The sequence below is a fragment of the Herpailurus yagouaroundi genome, unplaced genomic scaffold (assembly GCF_014898765.1).
Source record: "Herpailurus yagouaroundi ecotype Mexico unplaced genomic scaffold, PumYag 162, whole genome shotgun sequence".
Classification (NCBI taxonomy): domain Eukaryota; kingdom Metazoa; phylum Chordata; class Mammalia; order Carnivora; family Felidae; genus Herpailurus; species Herpailurus yagouaroundi.
The window spans coordinates 67,722,210-67,734,437 of record NW_024412403.1 but is presented as its reverse complement, the minus strand read 5'-3'; the positions used below and the strand labels follow the sequence as shown (position 1 = coordinate 67,734,437).

General features: G+C 33.4%; 1 protein-coding gene across 10 annotated transcripts in view; it reads right to left on the bottom strand.

Moving 5' to 3' along the window:
* Nucleotides 1-12,228, bottom strand: part of STXBP5L (syntaxin binding protein 5L) — a 361,520-nt gene that overhangs the window by 123,547 nt on the left and 225,745 nt on the right. For all 10 annotated transcript variants that reach the window (XM_040484630.1, XM_040484628.1, XM_040484632.1 and 7 more), the window contains exons 15-17: nt 6,113-6,153; nt 2,529-2,746; nt 639-808 (exon numbers count right to left, since the gene is read on the bottom strand). In XM_040484630.1, coding sequence (XP_040340564.1) covers nt 639-808; nt 2,529-2,746; nt 6,113-6,153 — 429 coding nt within the window. The remainder of the gene's footprint in view (nt 1-638; nt 809-2,528; nt 2,747-6,112; nt 6,154-12,228) is intronic.

The following is a 12,228-nucleotide window of genomic DNA, read 5'->3' as shown; positions in this document are numbered from 1 at the left end:
CTCCTTGTCCTAGCTACACTGACCTCTTCATATGCAAGGCACTTTAAGCCTTTGTTCTATCTATTCCTTCTGCCTGGAATACTCTTTTACGAGATACATTTCAGGTAAATCCCTCATCTACTTTTTGTTTAAATCTCACCTTCTTATCAGTTAAAAAGTAAAAAAAAGAAGTATTATTTTAGCAAAATCATAGCAACCATGAGAGGAATCCTTTTTTCTAACATAGTATTCTTGTAGTAGTGTTCTTGTAGTAGCATTCTTGTAGTGTTTTTGGTCTGGTTGATGGGTTTTTTTTTTTATTCCAAGAAAACTGAAGAAATTCCCTAAAAAGACTTTTTGAATTGGGAGATACCAAGCAACTGGCCAAGTTTCTTCCCTGCCATATGTGTTCCCATTCTATTAAAGCCATATTTTCTTTATGATCTTTCTGGGAAGAACATAAATGCCTTCATAATAAAGGATAAAAATATTGTGCCCTCTTCATAGATATTCAAAGAAAAGACCACAGCACTCCTTGGTTGAGTGTAGATCAATGACAACAACTTAATAAAAGAGAAGAATAATTTTATTTTGTACAGTTTCAAAGTAGTATATGGTTAATATGTAAAATTGTTTTAAAATTTGGTAGCAACTCTTACTTGAGGCATGGGATACTGTCCTTTGTTCCTCCTTCACTAGCCACAGTGTTAGTACTTCCAGAAAGACTCCTTGAAGGAAGCTGAGATGAGAGATCTGGAAACGGAGGACTTGTTTCTGGTTCTGGGGTTGTAATATCTTCAATATCATACTGAAGTCGTACCTCTAATGACTTAAAAAAATCAAGTTTTAATTTAACCTAAGTCATAACAATAAGTAACCACATTAAATTACCTGACAACTTTTTTGTAATTATTGTTTTATTCAGATTAATAAGTTCAATTTCAATTCATAGTAAAGTTGAGATATCCCAAATTGATTTAAATACTGGTATTTCAGTATTTGTATTTAAATACGTGGAACATTCACTGGCACTCACAAAAAACGTAAAATATTTCTTAATTCTTCAGAATTATAGAAAAATACCTACTAGTGAAGATAAAGTTTTTACATAAAAAATTCTCCTAAGATAAAGATATAAATTACAACTCCATATATAGTAAAAGGAGAAATTGGTCAGTTATTCCAGTAAATAAAATAAACTGGATGTGTTTACACACACATACATAACACACAAATTATTTGTACAAGGATTTTAGTTTTAAAAAAACCATTCAATTTTGCCTTCAAATTCAGTAAAACATTCCCAAAATAAATTCTAATTTTTGTTTCATTAGCTCAGCTCTTAATTTCATTAGCTTGCTTAATTAAAAAACATTTGATAAACTGTATTGGAATAAAAGATGATCCAAAACCTTTTTTTTAAATCTAAAAATGTTTAAAAATTAAGTACTTTATGATTACATTCTATGCTTTAATTAAAATCGATTTTACAATAAACATTTGCTTTACAATGTAAAAATCAGGATCTTTGAGGCTGAAAACAATTGCTTAATAACATGTCATTATGGGGTGTGAATATAGCAATATTATCAAAATGACTGTTATAATTATCTTAAAATTAAAAAACCCTCTAGTGACAGTAACCATTACCAATTATTGTCAACTATACCTAGACACTATACTAATGATTTTATATAATCCTTATAAGAACCTTATGAAATTGGCATTATCATTTGTAGTTTATTACTACTTTGCATTTTTCTATTTTATTTGCACAGAAAATTACATGAGTGATGAAACTGGGTCTTACTCAGACTCTACTACTGACTACTGGATCTTTGTGACTTGCTCAGCATCGTGTAGCTATTCGCTGGTACAGCTAGAATTAAAACACAGACTTATCTGACTACAAAGGCTGGGATTTTAACTAATATACTTTAACAGGGCAGTACTTAATTTTAGCTGTTGAGGTAAAAAGTTATATACAGGTGTTTAGTAGATAATCTTTATTTTCTGATAAAATGGTAAAATGGACTCAGTAGGGATGGCCAATTATCTATAGATGCCTTAATTTAGATTTAATTTATCCCATGAGAGTATCAGAACAATTAAATTACTTGATTAGTTTAAAATTAAGATTAGGTAAGGTAGCTCATAATTATTTCCATCCTATAAAAATGTTGCTATACAGAAATTAAAAATTGACAAGAAAAGGCAAACTAAAAAATTTTAATAAAGATATACAACAAAGCCCACATTAATTTGACATTTATGCATAAAGCTACAAATGTCTGTATAAATTCTATACAGACAAAATACATCCTATCTAAAAATACAAGGTTTTGGTACAGAACTGTTTTCATCATTTTAAGCCAAACTATTTTTTAATAAGTTATATAAGTAACAAGAATAATTTAAAATCCTATGAATTGGATTACTGACTAAATACATCAGTCTTGATGGCTTAAAACCATATCAAGCACTAGCCAAAATATATGATAATTGCTTTAATAACTCTAGCTATGAACATTAAATTTTAAATAACTTACCACTATTTCTGTTGTAATTTCATGTCTGCTGAATTTATAAATTATGACATATGCAGAGACTCCAGATACACAGAATATTCTGCTCTCTGGACACCAGTAAATCATCTGAATGGCATATGGATCTTCCTCTACAATTTCACATGTTGGTTTTCCTTCTCCTACCTTCTGTTTTTCAAACACTTTTGAAGTTTTTAGCTTATACAGCATCTGCAGAGTTACTACAAGATATTGAAGCATAGTTATCTTCTAATTTGAACTTAATTCTTAGATGTTGTTAAACTCTTTCAGTGTATTTGTTAAACTACTTAAATAGAATCCAAGCAGACAAAATAAATTATATTTTAACTAGTAAGCATTCAATGTCATGAACTCTTATCATAGTTTAGCTGAAGGGAGACTCCAGAGAAAAATAAACATTTATTGAACATATACTATATACCAATGAATTTGTAGGTCCTTTGTATGCATTGTCTCATGTGATCCTCAGAAAAGTCCAATGAAGTGAGTATTTTTATCCTTATTTATTGATAAAAATATTGGGGCTCAAAAAGGTTACAATGGAAATACTAAACCTAATTCTCACCTAAAGGATACCCCTTAATCCTTTTTCACAATTTCCCCCTTTGATTGCTACATGAGAGGTTGATGTTATTCATAGAGGGTTTTCTTCTCCCAACAAATTTCTTAGACAATCCTTAAGATGAGAAACATTTGTAATTTACTACCTAGTAGTATTGAAAGCCCAATAATCTGCAATTATTTTAGAAAGAATCTTTTCTGAATGGCCCTGTATTAGAAAAGGATCAGTTATAATTTTTAAAAACTCTGGGTTTGTGAATTGTTTCCAGGAATTTTTATTTGGGGGAATATTTTTTCCATTTTAGCCCCTGATAAGAACTCTCCTATAAAAAGCTCTGATTCTACAAAAGATCCTTAAGAAAATTTCCAAAAATCTGGGAGTTTCTGTCAAAAGTGCATAATTTGAACCTAATCATGAGAAACTTCAGTCAAACCCAAACTGAAGATTATACAAAATAACTGGCCTGAGTTTTCAAAAATATCAATTAAATGAAATAAAGACTAAGAAACAATTCCAAATTGAGGAAAACCCAAAAGATGATAAATGCAATAAATAATTCTCAATTTTCTTTTATTATAAAAGATATTATTGGGACAATTGGTGAAAACCGAGTAAGACCTGGAGGTTAGCAGGTATTGCTGTATTGCCATCAGTATTAATCTTCTGATTTTTATAACTCTAATTTGACTATGTAAAAGAACATCTTATTTGTAGGAAAGATACAGTGAAGTATTTTAGAGGCATGTAATGTAAAAGGAGCATCATATCTGCAACTCAGAAATGGTTACAAAATGCTGTAAGTATATATAAATATATGGAGAAGAAGGAGAGGGAGGAGGGTGGAAAAACAAATGTAGTATACATTGACATTTGGAAAATCTGGCTAAAAGCTATATAACACTTCATGGTATTTTTTTTTCAATTATTCTGTAAGTCTAAAATTATGTCAAATCAAAACATTTTTAAAATGGGTAAGGCTTTATACCAGATGCTATAGCCTGGCTTCTATGTCAGATGGGGTATCACTCCCATGATTATTTTATATGACATAGCAATGCTAAAAGGATACTACAGACATAATTAAGGCCCCTAATTAGTTGACTTTGAGTTAATTAACAGAGATTATCCTTAATGGGGCTGACATAACTGGTGCCCTCTCTGAGGTTAGAGAGACACTGCCTTACCAGCCTTAATAAAACAAGTTGCCATGAGTTCTAAAGCTACAAGAAAATGAATTCTGCCAACAACTACATGAGACTGAATGAGGATTCTAAATCTCAGATGAAACTGCAGCCCTAGCGAACACCTTGACTGCAGTCTCAGGAAACCCTGAGCAAAGAACCCAGCTAAACTGTACCCAGAGTCCTGACACAAAGAAAATGTGAGATAATATGTAAGTACTGCTCAATTGTGGTAATTTATTAGTCAGCAAATTGAAAACTAATACACATAAAACATAAACTCAATTATTCAAATTCAGTATAACCTCACTTCCTGTGCTGGACAGTATTCCACAAAATTGACAAACTAAGTGAAATTTCTTCAATGATATCCATTAAATTGGAAATATGTTCTTATAATTACAGTAAAAATATTAAACATGTTGCAAGCCTTTATAATATGTTTTGAATGGGATAAAATATTTAAAAATTAACCTCTTAAAATATTATGCATGCTTAAGAGTGGCATATACTCTAATCACTAGGATGTTAAAGTGTCTTCTCACATTTTAGATGCCAAGGAGTGAATTTGAGGTGGTGGGATGTTACTATAAAATTGTGTTCTTGGAACAAGGTCAGATTTACAAGAAAAGTCCATCCAAAGAAAATCTTTTGTCCTGTGGAATTTCTCCCTGAGCCATTGATTTCTATTGTGTGAGTTCAGGAAGGGGCCTCAAAATTCGTGGTTTTAAATATTTTAATCATTTTTTCTTGCTGATGATTTGCTCCATTGCTGAAAGACTCTAGCTTGCAGGCTTAGAGTATAACCAATAATCAACCTTCTTCCCTCTGCTTTTGTGTTTATCATAATCTTCCTCAGAAGCTGTTTACTTCTATAGCTTCAAATACCACTTTTATGCTGCCTCTTCATTAGTTTCCATTCTTGACTGTTCTTCCTACCTGCTAGACATTTTTACCTGGATTTCCTGGTGTAATTACAAGATTCAAACCTCCAGCACTCTCTTATAGTCCTCACCTTGCTAGTTGTTCATCCTCAGAAACTGAGTCATCGCTCACTTACTCTATTCCTCCTATTCCTATTAAAATCGTAAATATCTTCCCAAACTCACATTAAGTATTACCCCATCAAAATACCCTTTCTGGATCTACCTGGTTCAAAAAAATCACAAATTTCTGATAACAAACAGAATTCGAGTTGTATTACATTTACAATTCTTATCATACTGTTTGCCTAATAGTCAAATATGTGCATTCATTTATCTGATTTAGTAAATAAAAGTACTATGAAGGATATATACAGATACAATCAATTCTGAAATATCTTTGTGTGCCCTTCAACACTGAGGCAGCCTACCTTATTCCTTAAATTACATAATTCTCAAAAATTTTAAAAGAAATTTTACATTTATCTAATCACTTCTTTTGATTCACATAGGGCTTCATAGACAAATGGAAAAGAAAGTGAAGACTAGTGAGATAAAAGAACTTTTCTAGGACCAGAGCTGGAGGTGAAGGAAATTCCTTCAATAGAGTTAATCTGACAAAGTATGGTAGTTTTTTCAATGTACCTTACCTTTTGTAAATACAACAGGTTGCTGATGGAGACTTCAGTCCTATCTGTTAATATTATAAAGGAAAAGTATAGTAGAGATAGTACTTTAAACTGATCCAACATAGGAAATGGATTTTTATAACACAGCTATATATATATATGCTAAAACTGTATCTGAAATATTAATCATCCAAAGTAAAAAGTGGCAAATGGCTCTGCATAAATATTAACTGAGGGTTTTCTGTTATAGAACAAGAGACTTAAAACTTACTTGCCGAAGCATCCCAAAATTTTATTGATCCATCTGCATGACTAGATGAGAAATACATGAGCATTAATTATAGTAAATTTCAAAAATTATAGGCATTCTAACTGTATATAAGAAGTATTGCCAAAATTTGATTTAAAAATCCCATTCCAATGAGAATGAATATATGCTAAAGCATTTCTAAGCTCATAACAATGGTTTACTTTTTAAACAATGCACTAAAATCTAAATTTAAAAAAGAACAATTATTAAGATTTGACTGTAGGAATATTTTTATGTGTAATAGAGAACAACGAATACTGGCCTGAATAAACAATATATTTTATATAAAACTGTTTACACTTGGGGTGGCTGGGTGGCTTAATCAGTTAAGCGTCCAACTTCAGCTCCGGTCATGATCTCACAGCTTGTGAGTTTGAGCCCCGCGTTGGGCTCTGTGCTGACAGCTCAGAGCCTGGAGCCTCTTCAGATTCTGTGTCTTTCTCTCTCTCGCTGCCCCTCCCCCATTCACACTCTCTCTCTGTCTCTCAAAAATAAATAAACATTAAAAAAAGTTAAAAAAAATTGTTTACACGCAATAAAAAAAATACTGAGTTAATTCTGATTACATTAAAATAATTTTGAAGTGAATGTCATAGTGAAATTTAAGTTTCAAAATATAAAAAGCAAATCCTTAAACCTATCTAGAATGATATCATTATTTGGTAATATAATGGCAATTCTATAAGAACTCATCTAGAAATGAAGACGATAGAATAACCCCAACACATTTTATGAGGTCAGCTTTATCCTGACTACCAAAACCAAAAAATAAAATTATACAACCATATTCCTCAAGCGTAGGTGAAAAAATTGTCAACAAAATATTAGCAAATCAAATAAAAAACATATAGAAAGGATCAGACATCATGACTAAGTGCAGTTTATCTTAGGAATGTAAGACTTGTTAACATTAAAAAAACATTAAAAATAACACCATATGAATAATAACCATATTGTTATTCATCATACTGACAGATTAAAGAAGAAAAACCATATGGTCATCTCAATAAATACAGGAAAAGTATTTGTCTCCAGCTTTTGGCTATTGTGAATAATGCTTCTGTGAACGTTCATGTAAAAGTTTTTGTATATACCTAAAAGTGGGAGTGCTCAGTTATATGATAGTTATCTTTTTGAGAAATTGCCAAACCATATTCTATATCAGCTGTACCATTTTACATTCCCACTAGCAAACTATGTGGTTCTAATTAATCTGTTTCCTTGTCAACACTTGCTTTTCTTCCTCTTAAAAAATTTTTTAGCCATTGTAGTGGGTGTGAAGTGGTATACACAATTAATTGTGGCTTTGTTTTCATTTCCCCAATGACTAATGATGTTAAGCATATTTTCATGTGCTTGTTGGACATTTGTATATCTTTTTTTGAAAAAGTCTACACAAATCCTTTGTTCATTTATTTTTTTTTTAATTTTTTTTTTTTAACGTTTATTTATTTTTGGGACAGAGAGAGACAGAGCATGAACGGGGGAGGGGCAGAGAGAGAGGGAGACACAGAATCGGAAACAGGCTCCAGGCTCTGAGCCATCAGCCCAGAGCCTGATGCGGGGCTCGAACTCACGGGCCAAGAGATCGTGACCTGGCTGAAGTCGGACGCTTAACCGACTGCGCCACCCAGGCACCCCAGTCCTTTGTTCATTTAAAAAAATGTCTTTTTATTGTTGGGCTCTAAGAGTTATTTATATATTATGAAAACTAAACTCTATTAGATATATAGTTTGAAAATTTTTCCAACTCGTTGTCTTTTCACCTAATGATGAAGGCCATTTTACCTATTTTTTTCTTTTGTTTACTTTTATGCTTTTGGTGTAATGTCTACAAAATCTCTGCCATAAAGTCATGAAAGATTACCTTGTTTTCTTTTTTGAATTTTTATTTATTTATTAAATATAATTTATTGTGAAACTGGTTTCCATACAACACCCAGTGCTCATCCCAACAGGTGCTCTCCTCAATGTCCATCACCCTCTTTCCCCTCTTCCCCCTACCTCCCATCAACCTTCAGTTTGTTCTCAGTATTTAAGAGTCTCTTATGGTTTGCCTCCCTCCCTCTCTGTAACTTTTTTTCCCCCTTCCCCTCCCCCATGGTCTTCCTTTTTGAATTTTATGGCTTTAGCTATAAATTCAAGCCTTTCCTTATATTTGAGTTAATTTTTGCATATGGTATGAAGTAGGGGTCCAAATTTTTCTTTCAAGTTTTTATTTAAATTCTAATTAGTTAACATATAGTGCAATATTAGTTTCAGGAGTAGAATTTAGTGAATCTTCACTTACATATAACACCCAATGCTCATCACAAGTGCCCTCAATACCCATCACCCATTTAGCCCATGCCCCTGCCTACCTCCCCTCCAGCAGCCCTCAGTTTGTTCTCTATAGTTAAGAGTCTGTTTTCCGGCTTTTCTCTCTTTTTTCCCCACTATGTTCATCTGTTTTGTTTCTTAAATTTCATATATGAGTGAAATCAGATGGTATTTTGTCTTTATTTGACTGACTTATTTCGCTTAGCCTAATCCACTCTAGCTCCATCCGTATAACTGCAAATGGCACAATTTCATTCTTTTTTTTATGGCTGAATAATATTCCATTACACACACACACCCCACATCTTCTCTATCCATTCATCAGTCGATGGACATTTAGGCTTTTTCCATAATTTGGCTATTGTTGATAATGCTACTATGAATTTCAGGGTGCATGTGTCCCTTCAAATGAGTATATTTGTATCCTTTGGGTAAATACCTAGTAGTGCAATTGCTGGGTTGTAGAGTAGTTCTATTTTTAACTGTTCGAGGAACCTCCATACTATTTTCTAGAGTGGCTACACCAGTTTGCATTCTCACCAACAGTGTAAGAGGGTTCCTCTTTCTCCGCATCCTGGCCATCTGTTGTTTCCTGTGTTGCTGATTCTAGCCATTCTGATAGATGTGAGGTGATATCTCATTGTACGTTTTATTTGTTTTTCCCTGATGATAAGCAAGGTTGAGCATATTTTCCTGTGTCTGTACATCTTCTTTGGAGAAAATGTCTGTTCATGTCTTCTGCCCATTTCTTAACTTGGTTGTTTTTATTTGTGTTGAGTTTGCAAAGTTTTTTATAGATTTGGTGTGTGGGGGGGGTGGATGTCTAACTTTATTCTTTTGTATGTGGGTATCCAGCTCTCCTAGCAACGTTTGCTGATGAGATTATTCTTTCTCCTGTTAAACAGTCTTGGCACTCTTGTTTAAAAAAACAATCATAGATGTATGATTTTATTTCTGGAATCCCAATTACATTTCATTAAATTATATCTCTAATCTTATGACATTACCAAACTGTTTTGATCAGTGTAGCTGTGGAGGAAACTTTACAATTAAGAAGTGTAAGTCCTTCAACTTTGTTCTTTTTCAAGATTATTTTGTCTATTTGGAGTCACTTGCAATTTCATATGAATTTTAGGATAACCATTTTCATTTCTGCAAAAAAGCCATTGGGGTTTTGATAGGGATTGTAGTGAATATGTACATCAACTTTTGGTATATTATCTTAAGAATATTAAATCTTACATTCATAAACATGGGATGTCATTCTGTTTATTTTTGTGTTTTTAAAATATTTTTTGGCAATGTTTTATAGCTTCTAATGTATAAACCTTTCATCTACTTGGTTAAATTTGTTTCTAAATTTGTTTCAAAAAGTATTTTATTTTACTTTTTGATGCTATTATAAATAGAATTGCTTTCTTAATTTCCTTTGTGGATTGTTCATTGTTAGTATACAAAAACACACTAATACATATATAAGATTATGATATCCGCAAATAGAGCTAATGTTATTTCTTTCTACTGTAGGTGCTTTTTATTTTTCTTGCCTCACTCTTCTGGATAGAATTTCCAATACAATATGAAGTAGAAGTATCAAAAGCAGGGATCCTTGTCTTGTTCATGATCTCAGAGGGAAAGGTTTCAGTCTTTCACTATCGAATATGATGTTATCTGTGGGTTTTGCAAAAATGCCCTTTACCAGGTTAAGGAAGTTCCATTCCAATAAGGAAGTCACTGAGTTATCTGAATGTTGCTGTTGTGGTTTTAAATCATGAAAGGGGCATCTGTAAAATGCTTTTTCTGCATGAGATAACCTTATTTTTCTTCCCTCCATTTTACTGATGTGGGTATTACATTGATTTGTGTATATTGAAACACTCTGTGTTCCTAGGACAAACTCCACTTGATCATATTTTATAAATCTCTTAATATTCTACTGGATTGTGTTTGCTAGTATTTTATTGAGGATGCTTGCATCTATATTCATAAGTAATATTGTTGCATAGTTTTCTTTTCCTGTGATGTCTTTGTCCGGCTTTGGTATTAGGGTAAAGCTGGCCCCAAAGAATGAGTTAAAATGTGTTCCCTTCTAGTTTTTGGAAAATGTGTGAGAAGCATTTGGTGTTACCTCCTTCAACAATTGGTAGAGTTCACCATGAAGCCATCTGATACTGGCCTTTTCTTTGAAGGAAGGCTTTGACTACTAATTCAATCTCTTGTTACAAATTTGTTCAGATTATCTATTTGTTCTGGAGTCAGTTTTGGTAGTTTCTCAGAATTTATCCATGTCATCTAGGTTATTTACTTTGTCAGCATGCAATTGTTCATAATATTCTTTTATAACCCTTTTTACTATGTAAGGTCAAATCCATGTATTCTTTTATCTGCCTGTTCAAATCTGAGGCTGAATCCCTTGTGTAAGTTTTTCATTTCTGTTATTGTATTTTCCAGCACCAGAATCTCTCTCTCTCTCTCTCTCTCTCTCTCTCTCTCTCTCTCTCTCCCTACCTACCTACCTACCTACCTATTTATTTATTTTAGAGAAAGAGAAAGCATGCGGGGAGGGGAGGGAAGCCTCGGGGAGAGGGTAGGAGAGCAAGAGAGAGTGAGAGAGAGAGCGAGAGAGAGAATGAATCTTAAGCAGGCTCTATGCTCAGCATGGAGCCCAACAGGGGCTCAATCCCATGACCCTGGATCATGACCTGAGATAAAATGAAGAATGGGAGCTCAACTGACTGAGCCACTCAGGCACCCCCAGGACCAGAATTTCTATTTAGTTTCTTTTTAAAATAAATTTTATAGGGGCGCCTGGGTGGCGCAGTCGGTTAAGCGTCCAACTTCAGCCAGGTCACGATCTCGCGGTCCGTGAGTTCGAGCCCCGCGTCGGGCTCTGAGCTGATGGCTCAGAGCCTGGAGCCTGTTTCCGATTCTGTGTCTCCCTCTCTCTCTGCCCCTCCCCCGTTCATGCTCTGTCTCTCTCTGTCCCCCCCAAAAAAAATAAATAAACGTTGAAAAAAAATTTAAAAAAAATAAAATAAAATAAATTTTATTAATACTCTATTTAGTGAGACTTAATTCTTTAATTGATTACCTTCAATTCTTTATCCTTGTTTTCTTTTAGTTCTTTAAGCATATTTAAGACTGCTGACTTAAAATCTTTGTATAGTATGTAAAATGTCAGCTTTCACAGGGACAATTTCAGTTAAATTCTTTTCTTTCCCCTCTGAATGGGCCATGCTTTCTTGTTTCTTTGTATGCTGTGTCTTTTGTTGTTGAAAACTGAACTTTTGACCATTAATGAGGAAGCTGTGAACGTTAGATTTTCTCCCTTCCCAATTTTTCTGTTGATGCTCGTTGTAAGTTTTTGCTGTTAGTTTAGAAAAGTCATCACATAAACAGTTTTTCAAAAGATTGTATCCTTCACTGTGTTTGGCCTCTGAAAACTCTGCTCCGTTAGCTTACTGGTGACCTAGTGATTTGACAGCAATTTCATTAAATGACTATAGCCAAACAACAGCAGCAACAATCCTTTCCATTTCTGCACAGGTTGATCCTGTGTTAGGAAACTGCTGCAATAATAGCCAGGTTATTTCCAACTCTGCATTAGCCTTTACTTACTGTCTGGATGGTGCCTAAAGTTAATCCAAAGGGGAAAACTTAGAATCTTCTCAGGTATTTTCTTAGCATGTATCCAACTGTAGGCAGCATACAGACATCTAGATTCTGCAGTGTATGTGGGAGGTTTACAAAGCCTTTGT